The sequence below is a fragment of the Cryptococcus neoformans genome, chromosome 7 (assembly GCF_000149385.1).
Source record: "Cryptococcus neoformans var. neoformans B-3501A chromosome 7, whole genome shotgun sequence".
NCBI lineage: Eukaryota > Fungi > Basidiomycota > Tremellomycetes > Tremellales > Cryptococcaceae > Cryptococcus > Cryptococcus deneoformans.
The window spans coordinates 1,274,136-1,287,020 of NC_009183.1; the positions used below are offsets into that span (position 1 = coordinate 1,274,136).

Genomic DNA, 12,885 nt, shown 5'->3' on the forward strand with positions numbered 1-12,885 from the left:
GGCGCACCGACCCGAAATTATTGTTTTACGGACTTATATCAGTTTCCTTTCCCTAAATGCCTTGTGAGGCTTTCGAGAAGCTTGTATGACTTTTATGCTCATGAAGAATCGAGGCTGAATGAAGTAGTAGAAACCGGGGAGATGTGATGTTCCTTTGTTGTCTCCAGTTACTAACCACCCTTGATGATGCCTTGCTTTCAAAGCGACCTTCCGGTTTATCTGTTCAATCCAATGAGTGTCAAGATAGCCTGAACATGTTAGAAACATGAAAGGTAGAACAGGGCGATGATGATGGTGGCGAGTGTTATTATGCAAGGGCGATTGCCTTCGGAGAAGCTATATAACTAGCAAAATGGTTTCTGGAATGCTTAAAGAATCTAATATCTAACTATCAGCCATACATACATAAGAACCCAAGCAAGGTATCCCTTCACCCTTTGGTGGTGCCGGCCTTCATTGAGTAATCCACTATTAGCAGGTATAATATATACATCCACCTTCGCCGCGCTACAACAACAAGGCGACGTAGTACCGCCGACTGCTCTCTGTTCACCAACGGCAGACGTTTACTCTTTTTCAATACCTCCAGCAACTTAACGACAATTATAGAGAGTAGGTCCAAACGTTCTCGATGCTGTAATAAATGGCAATGAAAAATATATTATATTGCAGTAAACACTGAACATTAACCTTCTCTCGAGCACGATTATTTGGCTTCCGCAAACAACAAGCAGAAAGGGGATCTGACAAGCAAAAAGGCCCTACTTTCAGTAATATTTATCGCAAACAATAACTCTTCTATCGCGCTCTTGCTCCCCTCTTTCCTCCTCCAGCCAATCGACAAGGCACTAATCGGTCAGTACAGTGGCGTAATCACAGAGGCAGCGCCTAACGTGCTATACCAGGTGCGATTAGCTCCGTATTTTTAAGGCCGAGGAAGCAGCCAAATCCATAACTTGTTGTTTGTCACCAACCCTGCGACCCTTGTTTGTTCACTGTCTATTTCTGTTGCTGCTCTTTTGTTCTTTTATGCGGGGATCGCCGACCTAGCATTTATTTCTCGGTGCGTTCTGGAGGTTGTGTTTATTTAGGGTTCAGTTGCCGGCTAATTTAGCTTAAATTAGCGGGACCAAAGACGACCTCGTCATATTTCAGGAACATTCCTAAATTAGGCAAAAGACAAGAGATCTCAAAGAGATAAATCGCCTTCTGGTCCTTTTGTTTTCGGGTGGAAGCTTCGCGCGGCAATCGGGTACCAAATGCCAACAGTTTTCCAAGAGGCAGGATGGGGGAGGATAGCGGATAAAGATGAGATGGATGTCGACTGTGTGGCTAATAATCCGTTCGTCGAACAAAAGGCTAAAAAGGACAGCTCCTCATTGTCTTCATCGACCGGTACAACCACACCCCCATCTGACGTACAGGAACACGCGAGCACTGGGATCCGTCCCCATCCACTTTTTCAAGAATCATACGCACCAAACCATACAGTACACGCTTTCAGAACATCTTCGCTATCCTTGGGAAGTTTACGAGAATTGTCTCCAACGCGTCCTGTCCCTACTGTAACACCGGGACAAAAAGGCATCTCTTCATCTACATTTTCAGTCCGTATCAACACTCCCCCTTCCAACAGTCATCGCCCAGATCCTATTCACCTCATCCATACAGCATCCAGCAATCTTTCCTCAGGGAATTCTTTGCGCTCAGCCAGGCGTCTCTCCCATTCGCCATATATAGTCCCTTTCCCGTCACCCAGACTACCCCGTGGTCCTTTGACGCAAGTCATGACAAACGTAAAAACTACAGAGAGTGTAGTCAAAGAAGAGCTTCCAACTACATCACAACCTCTCGAGCCATCTCAACCTTCACTAACCTCAATCGAAATCGAGCCTACTGATTCAGCGCCAAATGTTCCGCCAGAACCTGCTTCATATACTTTTGGTACAGCTGCAGGCTCGATGAATATGGCTACCCGACGAGGTGCGCGCCCTGCACTTCTCAGTCCTCATGGCATGAGATCAGCCCAGCACGGTGTATCATCGACACGTGGCCTTCTAACCCCTCAACCCAGCTCAGGCTTCCGCCACCTTCCTTATCCTTCACCGGCCCCTCTCCTGACTGCTCCGATCTCCCCCGACTCAAGGTGCTTCAACCAATCCGCCCCCGCTGATGCTCCTGCGACTCCTTTACAGCCGATACAGTCAGGTAAAGCACCGAACCCGTACCAAGTCAGTTTGGATGAGATCCCGAGGAGTTTTGTGATGAAGAAGCTTGTTGAGCTGGCGCCGAAATACTGGTATTCTCCGGAGAGTGCGGACTGTCAAATTGGTAAGTGATCGCACGATCCTTTGACAATATATATAAACATCCTTTGCAACGTGTTTCCATTCAACGCAAGGCTGATGATCCGCCTTCATGCCTTAACCAGTTGTTCCTACTCGCCGTACCCACAAAGTTAACAAGGCTGAGTGTCGGCCGAAGATGCCTCAGACAGCGGTTCCTATCGGAATGAGTTCCGCCAGTTTCAATGAACAGTCTCAAATGGCGAACTCGAACCTGTCGCTCGCTGAGCAGCAGGCCACCAGGGCATACTGGCGTCCAATTCCTGCTGGGGTATCCGATGGTGACCTTGGGATCAAGCCGGATGTTGTGACGAGCTCAACGACTGAGGGACACATGGGTGCTTCGGGGAGGAGAGGGAGTTTACCTGGATACAATCAAGTCGAAGTAAGTAGCACGTCTTAAACGATCAGCTGTCCTATTACTAATCTGGGCTTTCTAGCAGTGTCTCGTATTCCCCCTTCACAAGGATTACCTGACCACCCAATCGACACTTTTCCACAGCCTTATCAGCTCCGCCACAGCTCATGTCACCACCCCCACCCAACGCGATCAGTACGGTCGTCTTGTTTGGCAGTCCCCGATATACCGCGGCGCAAAAGTGTTGCCTACAAAACATGGCCGACAGAGAGTGCTCTACGTCCCACTGCCAGACCCGTCAAGCTTCGGTGTACTCCTTCATTGGTTGTATTGGCACGATGCTGGTCACTTCAATCATTGCTTGTCCAGGGGACTCGCCACATGGCAAGGCGTTATCCGTAATATCGAGTATCTTGGGCTTGATAATGAGATCAAGCTCTTAGCCGGTAAATGGTGGAAGAGATGGGTCAAGCCTGTGGAAGCGGATGAACGCACCAATGGCGTTCAGAGCGTTAGTGGGTCAAAGAAGGGTAAAGACACGGCGACCGATGTGGAGTTTGATGACGATGACGAGGAAGAGGCTGGCATGGATAGTGGAGCGGATGGGGACGATGAGGAAATAGGCAGTGGGGTGGAAATAGTAACGGAAGATGGGTTCGCAGACCGTGTGTCCACCCAGCTGAGCTTGTCTTAATGGATGAGGGAATTTTTCACGATTGAGTTGGTAGTGAACAGTATTCCCCATTGATTATTGCTTTTCCAGAAGTTTGGGATTATCGTTTGATACCTTGCATGGGTCAAACTGTAGATTGTGACGTCCATCTTGTGTCCATAGTGTCTTTATTTCTTTCAAAGTGTAGTCGTAACCTTTCTGTGTACCTTCATGCTATGTTTTTTTAGATTCCTTGGAGGTTGTGGAGAATAGAGGAAGAATATCTGCACAAGATGTCATCCACATACGAGTCGCTAATGATGGGACTGTCATGTAATATGAGAAGTCGAAGCAGCCGTGATTCCTTGAATTCAGTTCGTTGGCGAAATATAAACGCGGGCACAGATATATACTACTAGCCTCGTAGCTGCGAGCCATCATCCACCAAAAACCACCAGGCTTTTCAGCTTGCATGACGAACAAAACAACGAAGTTCGTCGTCAACCTCGCTTCTTGCGTCAACCATCATATAGGCTCGCCGCAAACCGGCGAGTTCGGTACGTATCTGGAGATGCCATCGTTACTTATAGTCTCAGGGGACTTCGACGCTACAAAACAATCTAATCTGCTACATCATCCATCGTTAATTTCCTCTGTAAGCTACAAAATGCCCCGCCGAAACCAACGTAAGCGGTCTCGGAGACCTGACCCTTTGTGAACTGACAGGCTACCAAAAGCTCGACAACCTGCATCTCAAGCATCTCAACCATCTCAACCCTCTGTCTCTTCGTCTCGACAAAACGATGCTTTACAGGAATTTCAAGCAAGGAGAGTACAGAGGAGATTGGATGACCTCGAAGTATGTTTATGGTAATGCCAAAAGGGGCGTGCAGTCAGCTGACACCCGTTTCAATTTGATAGAGAACAAATCCTACAGATATTCCAGCCTCGTCTTTTGTCCCGGCTGAATCATCGCAAACACCGGCCCCAGGACCGTCACAACAACTTCCAGCAAGGAAAAAGCAAACGGCAAATGTCAGACGGATCCTATATAACAAGAAGAGCTTGAAAGACTGGTTAGACGAGCTTGTACGTTAATAGCTTGACTTTGAAGACTGACCGGCTCATCTCATGTCATGCTGTATAGCCTGCCGAACCAGTTCCACCATATTTATCTGCAATTGCTCCCGCGCCTTCAATTCCGCCTAGGCGGATATGTTCCTCATGTGGGTATTTTGGGGCATACAAATGCTCCAGATGCGCTGAATGGAGCTGCGATAGGGTTTGCATGGAAGTACACGAAAGAGATGGAGGATGCGGAATCGGGAGATAGTCTACATCAGGGCAAGGACAGTATAATACTACGATATGGTATGTTGTATCAGTATCGCATGATTGATGCCATCGGGAAATCAGGAAATGATATAACAACTAAGGGCTCATGGCGTGAGCCGTACAGAGCGGTTGATGTGGTGCCGACCTTTTCAGTCCATCTCTCGAATGTCATTATCATTCTGCACCGAAAATTTCAAAGTCAATGCTCGCGATGTTATCCTTGTCATTCAAGCTTACTGAATTGAAAGAAGGGTCGTAGTCCTTATCACACACGCCATCTTTCAGACACTGCAAATCGTAACACTCGAAAACAATCTCGCTAGCCATACTACCACTGATGAATGGTGACTTGGGACTGAGGGTGAAGACAAAGTGGGAGTTTGAGGCCACAGAGCTTGTCAAAATAAGGTGGCACTGATTAATGATCAGCTTCTCAGCCCACCATCAATCCAGGAAAGACTTGCTTGTAGGCTCCAAACATCGAGACTTGCATCACCATCATCATTAATCGCCTTCTCAGAGATCTTCCACTCATGTTCGATTACATCACCCTCCCAAATTTGCAATCCTATCGTACCCGGTCCAGCCAAGGCGCTTGGTTCTGAATCATCCGGATTGGAAAAGTTGGACAACATCGAAGTGTAGATGGGGATATTGATGGAAACGATGACAGAAGTCGGTTCGCGCTTGGGAGGTGCGGCGGTAGAGTTGAGAAGGACGTTGTTGCGAACTGTCGGGAGGGCGAGAGAGGGGATGAGGAAAGACAAAAGAGTGAAGATTGTGAGGAGGGCGAACATCTTTTGATGACGACGGATGTTGTGGAGTGGGTTGGAGTTGGTTATGGGGATGAGGGGTTGTGAAGGCGATAGTTGGATTACCAGCATCATCTTTCTAAGATACTGTCCGATACGGATAGATGAAAGCCTCACAATGGTACGTAGCTCATTGGTGTCAAGTCATGTTAGGGGGCACAGAAAGGATTGCTGGCAGATTTTCCTTTGGTGGGGTCTTACCCCTCTGTCATCCGACATCGACTCTGCCGGCTTAGAAGGTCCTTTGCGATTTGCAATACTACATCCGCACAGTAGCAGGTACATATCAATTTCGACATCCGACACGTTTGATTTGTTACTCTTATCCTTTTTGTCTCAATGCAGAATATTCTCGTTTTTGATTCTTATTCTGTGGTATATGCCATGACGCTCATAAAACCCGAAAGTGAGAAGATATAACTAATAAGGGCTACTCCTCTACATGATGCAACACCTCGTGTCCATACCTGTTTCTCGTGCCTGCTCTTTCACAATCTCTTCATCATTCTCCTTCTGCTTTGCTTTGACTTCTTTCGGAAACCATTCTTTCATGAAGCTGGACAAAAAGTCAATGTCAGCAGATGTTAAGAGGAAATTTGGATGCGCTCACTTCATGACGGTCAAATCCAGACACGCTTTACGCATAACTGTCAGCTCGATATCCACATGAACGTGCAGAAAGACCGCAACTCACTTTTATCAGCCAATAGAATGACATCTGATCGACACAAAGGACACTTCCCCTTCCCAGCTTTTTGCATTTTCACCAAGCACCTAACGCAAAACAAATGGCCGCAGGCAAGTCTGATTGGTTTGAATGCAATTGAAGTGCAAATTAAACAAGCGTAGTCATCGAGACTTGGAAGAATCCTGATGAAGGCTAAGAGTCAGTTATGCGTTGATAAATGTCAGGTGCCACGTACGGTAAAAGAGTACTGGTTAAGCTGGCCAGGAGGACGTGAGGAAGCGACGTATTATAAAAGACCCATGTGGAAATGTTCCCGTCTTCATCTATTTGCGCTGTGAGTGTAGACCGAACGAAGGCCTGAAAACCAGTCGATGCTGTGAGTGCTGTACGTTTATCGTGCTTCTTCAAAATCCTTTTCCCATAATCAGTCATGTCAAATTAGTACGAAGCAAAACAGGACTTACTTCCTTGCGGCTTTGATATTGGCACTCTGGAACTTCTTCAAGTCCAATAATAAAACGTTCAACCTCAGGAACTCTTCCCATGCTTCTCTCACTTTCTTCCCCTTCATCGTGCGCCTATCCCCCAGGCCACGCTTAACGACTTGATTGGCAAATTTTTGTAGTCTCAACTCCGCTTCCTCCACCGTTCGTTCTCCCCGGTTTCTCTCGCTGTTGGATTCGAATATTTGTGCTTCGATCCAAAGAGTGAATATCTCCCGCCATGCGTACAAGTCCTTGCGAGAAGCCTTGGAGGGATGCATCCTAGGTGTGATTTCATTGGATGGTGTGAGGGGCGTGGGGAGGATTTCAATACTAGCTTGCGGCGATATGGATTTTGAAATCATTTCACAAAGCTTTTCGACGGATTGTTGAAAGAGGATCTGTTGTCTGGCGTGGAAAGAGGAGAGAGAGGTAAGTGCAGTAGTGAGTAGAGAGAAGAAGGTAAAGTCTGATGAGAGGGGGATGATGAATTCTCGTTCTGAGTGAGGTATCCCCTCAGGTGTCTTGAAGGACTGTGGAATTGGAGTAGGCAATGTTTCTTCTTCCATAGCTGCCTCTCCCAGAGATAGATCTGCCAATCCGTCAAAATTCCTGCTACTGGCGATAGCCCAGATTGGGGATTTAGCCGCGTTGATTCGATTGAGGCTAGGATTTGGAGACAGAATACAAAAACGATCAAACGCTCGAGGCGTTCGGGGCGCCGAGTATATTGGGGGATCCTCGTCTTCAGTCTCTGTATCTGTTCCTATTTCAGACTCGGCAAAGGATGGTGGAGGTGATGGAGATGGGAGGTGGGATGTAAGAGCTGATAGATGAAGGCGGATCTGGGGTACTGGATGATCTGGAGCACCTGCAACCGTATTGATCAGCGATGCTCTTTTGAGGGGCGTACGTTTCTCACCAGTAACGACATATTCTGCCTTTATTCCGCCATGACCTACGCTTACAGCTCTCTTGACAACCCTCCGGTTCTTATGGCTTCCCTCAGATCCTCTTCTGCCGTTTAAAGGACCATTTTGATATGCCGATGTAACTTGTGACAGGTTCTGTGCTGTAGGCAAGTCGGCCATACTACACGGTTCAGCGTCTTGGGAAGCTTCTGACAAAAGCCGTAATCTAAACTTGTGAGGATGAGGGTGATGTAAGTTATCGGTGCTGAGGTATCTGTCGTCATCGAGTACCGGATCGACCAGAACTTCTTGCGGTTCGTGGTGCAAGGGGAGACGTCCGGACCGAAACACGGATGGACTGCCTTCTTCACTCTCAAACTCAAACTCTATAAGCTCATTTTCGGGTGTTCCACTGCTATTGCTGTTGCGCCTGTCCGATACCACGGAATGATTGTCTGCGACGAGCAGTTTGTTGAGAATATCTGGTGAAAGGCCCATGGAAGTGAGCTCTGCGACTACATCTTTGATGATCTTCTTGAGCTAGATGAGTCACTTCAGTGTGTAGCTAGTATGATCGTATCCGAAACAAACCCACCCGGCGATACTCGATAGCAGAAGATTTCCACTCCTCTGGAAAGTCGGAGCTATCGAGAAGCTGCTGAAACTCTTTGCCGTATTTCATTCAGGGCCAGTCTCATGGGCTAGGATGTGGCAGCTATTCGCTGAGCAAGTTTGTTTATTTAGACATGGAAGAATCTTTACTTGGCATGAAAAAATGGTGATAATGCCGGAAGGCCATCGATACGCTGCTGATCACGCACGTGCGCAGAATCTTCAGGCACGAGATAAGATGGGCTTATGTAACGTTTGTGAGGAAGTGGAAATGTAAATATATTTCACCCCCTCACATAAGTGATGACGTTCCGACAGAAAGCTGGAGCATCAACATTTCGCTGCACCTGACACTTCCCGTCAAGAACATCTTCGATCTTCAAAATAACAGGTAATGTCGAAGAGCAAGCCCAAGGCGTCAGAGCCACCTCCCCTTGGAAAGCGAGTACCCTCGGGCACTCCGCCTACCACGCGCAAGACCAGCCAACCAAACCTCAGTGCCCCATCCACTCCCAAGTTCTACGTAAGTATCACTGAGAGCCAGAAGAATCGAGCTGATGAAATAGAAGGACGGTCCCACAACGCCGAGATCCACATCTAGCCAAAATGTAAACCAAAAAGTTACTGTGGCTGCGAACAAGACCGCTGCGGTTGCAAAGGTTGGTCGCGTGTCGTATGAGAACATTGATTTTGACTAACTGTTGCGACAGACGCTGCCAAAAAGAACTGTGGCTACGGCAAAGAGATACCCTTGGGGTTTTTTCTCACTTGTCAGCACTATTCCTTTCCTCATCATCCTCTCGCTTGCCTCTACAGTCCTATGTCCTCCTCCTGGCCCTCCATCCGCTTTGAACAAATTTGTTCTCTCTCCCCTCGGCTATCCCGAACACCAGTCACATCCGGTCCTCTGCTATCCGGCCAATGTTTATCATCGCGAGGTGCTCCAGCCTTACATCTATCCTATCCTTGACGACTTACACACCAAGATCACCACCTCTGCTCCTTATATCGACTATGTTGAACCTGCTTCGCGTCAGGCCAAGCAAATCGGCGTCAAGGCCTGGAACGGACCAATCAAGCCTGTTGTCAATCGAATCCGCCGAGGTGTGAGGAGGTTTTATCTCACCTTTATCCAGCCTCACATCCCTTATTTCAGGGCCAAGTACCATACGTTTGCCGACCCTTATACTGCCCGCATCTCTGCCTTTGCCTCGCCGTACGTAGCCAAAGCGAATGTCTACGCCAACCAGACCAGAGACTACGTGACAAAGTTCTATCAGTATGCCGCGAGCCACCCATTTACTGGGCATGCTGGTAGATACGCGCACAAGGGCTACACGATCTCATCCGAGAAAGGAAACCAGGCTTACCAGTGGAGCAAGCCCTATGCCCTCCGAGCAAGTGTGGAGGCTAAGAGAATTGCCACCCAGGTCCTCGGACCTAGGGCTGTCAGAGGCTTAGAGATTGGAGCGCAGTACATCAGCAAGACTTGGAAGCTTTTCAAAGCGTGAGTAATTAAGTTTCGTTTATTCACTGCTGATATTTGCTCAAAGCCACGCCTGCGCCCAGTACCGAGTCTATCTCGAGCCTCACGTCGGCCCTTACGTCGAACAGGCTTCCGCTTTCCTCGCTCCCTATTACGCCCTCTACCACAAGCACATCCACATCTCTTACGTCCAGCCAGTGTATCAGGCTGTCTTTCCCCAGACCCCTGAAAAGCCCAAGTCTCTGTTGAGCATGTTGGCTGACTGGCTGCCCGTGACCGGTTTGACTGCTGCGGAATCCAGGGGTGGGATGGATGATTATTTTGGCGACGCTGAAAAGTCAAAGCGCGAAGAGACCCGGGAGAAGCTCAAGATCGCGAAGGCTGAGACCAAGGCTGGGCCCAAGGGCAAGGCCAAGTCTGAACCCAAGAAGGTGAAGGAAGAAGTCAAAGAGAAACCTTTTGACCGTAAGGAGCTTGACCGCGCTGTTAAGGACCTGAAGGTCAAGATTAACGAAGAGGGCAAGAAAGGTGAAGCTCAGGTGAAGGAAAAGGTAAATTGAATGAAATACTCCTTGATCACATTGTAGACTCATGCTAACTATGCTTTCTTTTCCAGATCCAAGACCTCCAGAGGGATGTGCTCAACCACAAGCTCCCCCAATTTGCCACAAACATGCGTTCCGAGATTGATCGGGAGATTGAATATGTCCTCAAGGGTCTCGACAAGCTCTATACCCAGTCCACCAGCTTGACCAGGGATCAAGTCAAGATGTCCAGCGGCACGTCTGACAATAGGGTCAGGAAGACGGTGGAAAAGATTCAGAAGAGGCTGGATTTGTTGAAGGGGAGGGTTTATGATGAGAGGAAGCCTATTGTAAAGGACCAATCTGACAAGTTGGATGCGATTTTGGGTAATGACTACCAAGCCTTGGCGGCCAAGGTGAGCACCCATACTACTCGCTGTCGTAAAGCTAACACATAGCAGATGTCCTCTTCTGACAAAACCACTGTCAAGGACTGGGACAAGTACCACGAAGTCCGCAAAGTCGCCGACAGCTGGAAGGAAAAGTACGCCAAGATCTCCGAAGATCCCACTCTGGCCAAACCTTTCGCTGAACTTCGTCTCGAGCTTGATGACATTCACGAGGCTTTCCGAACTCGAATCGGCATACTTAAGAGGACTGCTTTTGACCGTATCGAAGCCAGGGAAGCTGTTGAGGATTCTAAGAAGGAAGAGAAGGAGAAGAAGGAGAAGAACAAGGAGAAGAAGCCTGATCCTGGAAAGGTCAGCATCCTCCCTGTGGTAGGCGAGGCTGGTGCTGCCGCTGCAGGTGTTGCGGGAGCCGCTGGTATCATCGGCAAGGGCAAGGAACAAGTGATGAGTGCTTTAAGTGCTGCTTCGGGTGAAACTACGACCGCCGGTATCGTCGAACAAGCTAAATCTAGCGTCGACTCTATCCTTTCTGTCGCTAGCTCAAATGTCCACGATGCCACTCGAACTATCATCAAGGCCGCTGGTGGTACCCCTACCCCCGAGTCTCCTAGAGAGCACGGCGAGAGCGTTTACAGCGCTGCTAATGTTGCTGTCAACTCTGTCATCTCTGCAGCCAGCTCGAGCCTTCACGAGGCGACCAAGTCAGTTTCCAAGGCTGTTGGCGCCACTCCTTCTCCTGAATCTCCCAAGGAGCACATTCAGAGCGTTTACTCTGCCGCTCAAGTGGGTCTTCAGTCTCTTGCTGGTGCCGCTTCTGCTGTTGTCCATGACGCCACTAGATCAGCTTCTCTCGCCATCGGTGCCACTCCCACTCCCGAGTCTTTGGGTGAGAGTGTCGAGTTTGTGATTGCGGCCGCGAGCTCTGCTGCGCATGATGCCTCTCGAGTCGCTGTGAGCGCCGTCGGTGGTACACCCTCTCCCGAATCTCCGGCCGAACACATTGAGTCTGCATATCACGCCGCGACCGACTCTGCCGCTTCAGTTGCTTCTGTGATCACCGAATCCGCTGCTTCCGTCGCTACCGATGCATCCTCTTCTGTTCACTCTGCTACCCGGTCTGCTCTTAGCGCTGCTGGAGCTACGCCTTCCCCCGAGTATGCAAAGGAGTATCTTGAGTCTATCGCTGGTGTCGTCAAGCAGGGTGTCGCGTCAATTTATGATACTGCGGGTAGCAATGTGCACGACGCGACTAGGAGTATGGTTAAGGCTGCTGGAGGTACCCCTACCCCCGAGACGCCCGGGGAGTACGCCGAGTCTGTTTATAATGCTGCTAGCGAGGGTGTCATCGATGCTGCTGAGGCCGTGACTGAGCAAGCCTCCAGGCTTGCTACCCAGATACAAGAAGTTCTTGGTGCCGTCTCAACCCAAGAGCCTCTGGCTTCTTCTGCATCTAGCTACCTCTCATCCCTCGTTTCTGTTGGCTCTTCCACCGCCGCCGAGGCTCTCTCAACTGGATCCTCCATCCTCTCGTCTTTGCAAAAAGAAGCTTCCTCCTCCATCCACTCTGCTACCCGCTCAGCGTCCTCTATTCTTGGAGCTACACCTACCCCGGAGACTGCTGGAGAGTATGTTGAAGATGTTAAGGCCCGGGCAGCAAGTGCGCGACAGGCAGCGGAGAGTTTGGTGAGGAAGCATGCGGAGCAGATCAAGAGGGATTTGGAGAGGGACGGAAAAAAGGTGGAGGATTATTCGCATGGCCATGGGCATAAAAGAGGGAAGGAGACCAAGGATGAGTTGTAGAGCAGACAACTGTGAATGAACGTGATTTTATTGCATGTCGTTATTAATCCAACCGCTTGAGCAATTGTAGACATCCAATTCCTTGTAGAGTTTTGACATAACTGAGAACACATGATTCCCCCAAACAACGCAGCATGCAGTAAGTAATTGCTGACAGACGGACGAGGCAGGACGTCTCTAATAATAGTTGGCCGATAGAGAAGACCCACTGGGTGTGATCGGAGAATGCCGGAGTTAAGCAATGTGGCACTCTGCGCGCTCACCCTCCGCTCACCACGTCACGTCCGACAACAGAGACCCATTACCCACAACGTCCCATAACTCTATACTCTCTAAACTCTCCCCAAAATCGTATATCAGTCGACAGCGCTGAGAATAACAGGCCGTCCGCACCAGTCCACTCCGATTTCCCGCTTCTTCTGACTCGCAACACTATTGGAGAACGACCAAGAAGGATTGAGATCCTCGGG

The 12,885-nt window shown here is 49.1% G+C and overlaps 4 protein-coding genes across 4 annotated transcripts; 3 read left to right on the forward strand and 1 right to left on the reverse strand.

The window, feature by feature from the left end:
- Window positions 1-1,787: 1,787 nt before the first annotated feature.
- On the forward strand, window positions 1,788-3,397 carry CNBG4260 (hypothetical protein; the record flags this gene model as incomplete). The annotated part of the gene is made up of 3 exons (XM_769033.1): window positions 1,788-2,331; window positions 2,432-2,730; window positions 2,786-3,397. The coding sequence occupies 3 exons, from the start codon at window positions 1,788-1,790 to the stop codon at window positions 3,395-3,397; spliced, it is 1,455 nt and encodes a 484-aa protein (XP_774126.1).
- A 430-nt stretch (window positions 3,398-3,827) lies between these two features.
- On the forward strand, window positions 3,828-4,688 carry CNBG4270 (hypothetical protein; the record flags this gene model as incomplete). The annotated part of the gene is made up of 4 exons (XM_769034.1): window positions 3,828-4,041; window positions 4,093-4,214; window positions 4,277-4,444; window positions 4,503-4,688. 4 exons carry the CDS (start codon window positions 3,828-3,830, stop codon window positions 4,686-4,688), a joined length of 690 nt encoding a protein of 229 aa, XP_774127.1.
- Window positions 4,689-5,940: 1,252 nt separating this feature from the next.
- Window positions 5,941-8,265, reverse strand: CNBG4280 (hypothetical protein; the record flags this gene model as incomplete). Its single annotated transcript, XM_769035.1, has 7 exons — window positions 5,941-6,058; window positions 6,113-6,137; window positions 6,197-6,372; window positions 6,426-6,602; window positions 6,655-7,543; window positions 7,595-8,123; window positions 8,179-8,265. 7 exons carry the CDS (start codon window positions 8,263-8,265, stop codon window positions 5,941-5,943), a joined length of 2,001 nt encoding a protein of 666 aa, XP_774128.1.
- Window positions 8,266-8,589: 324 nt separating this feature from the next.
- On the forward strand, window positions 8,590-12,415 carry CNBG4290 (hypothetical protein; the record flags this gene model as incomplete). Its single annotated transcript, XM_769036.1, has 6 exons — window positions 8,590-8,718; window positions 8,765-8,854; window positions 8,906-9,702; window positions 9,749-10,232; window positions 10,298-10,621; window positions 10,667-12,415. The coding sequence occupies 6 exons, from the start codon at window positions 8,590-8,592 to the stop codon at window positions 12,413-12,415; spliced, it is 3,573 nt and encodes a 1,190-aa protein (XP_774129.1).
- Window positions 12,416-12,885: the final 470 nt, after the last annotated feature.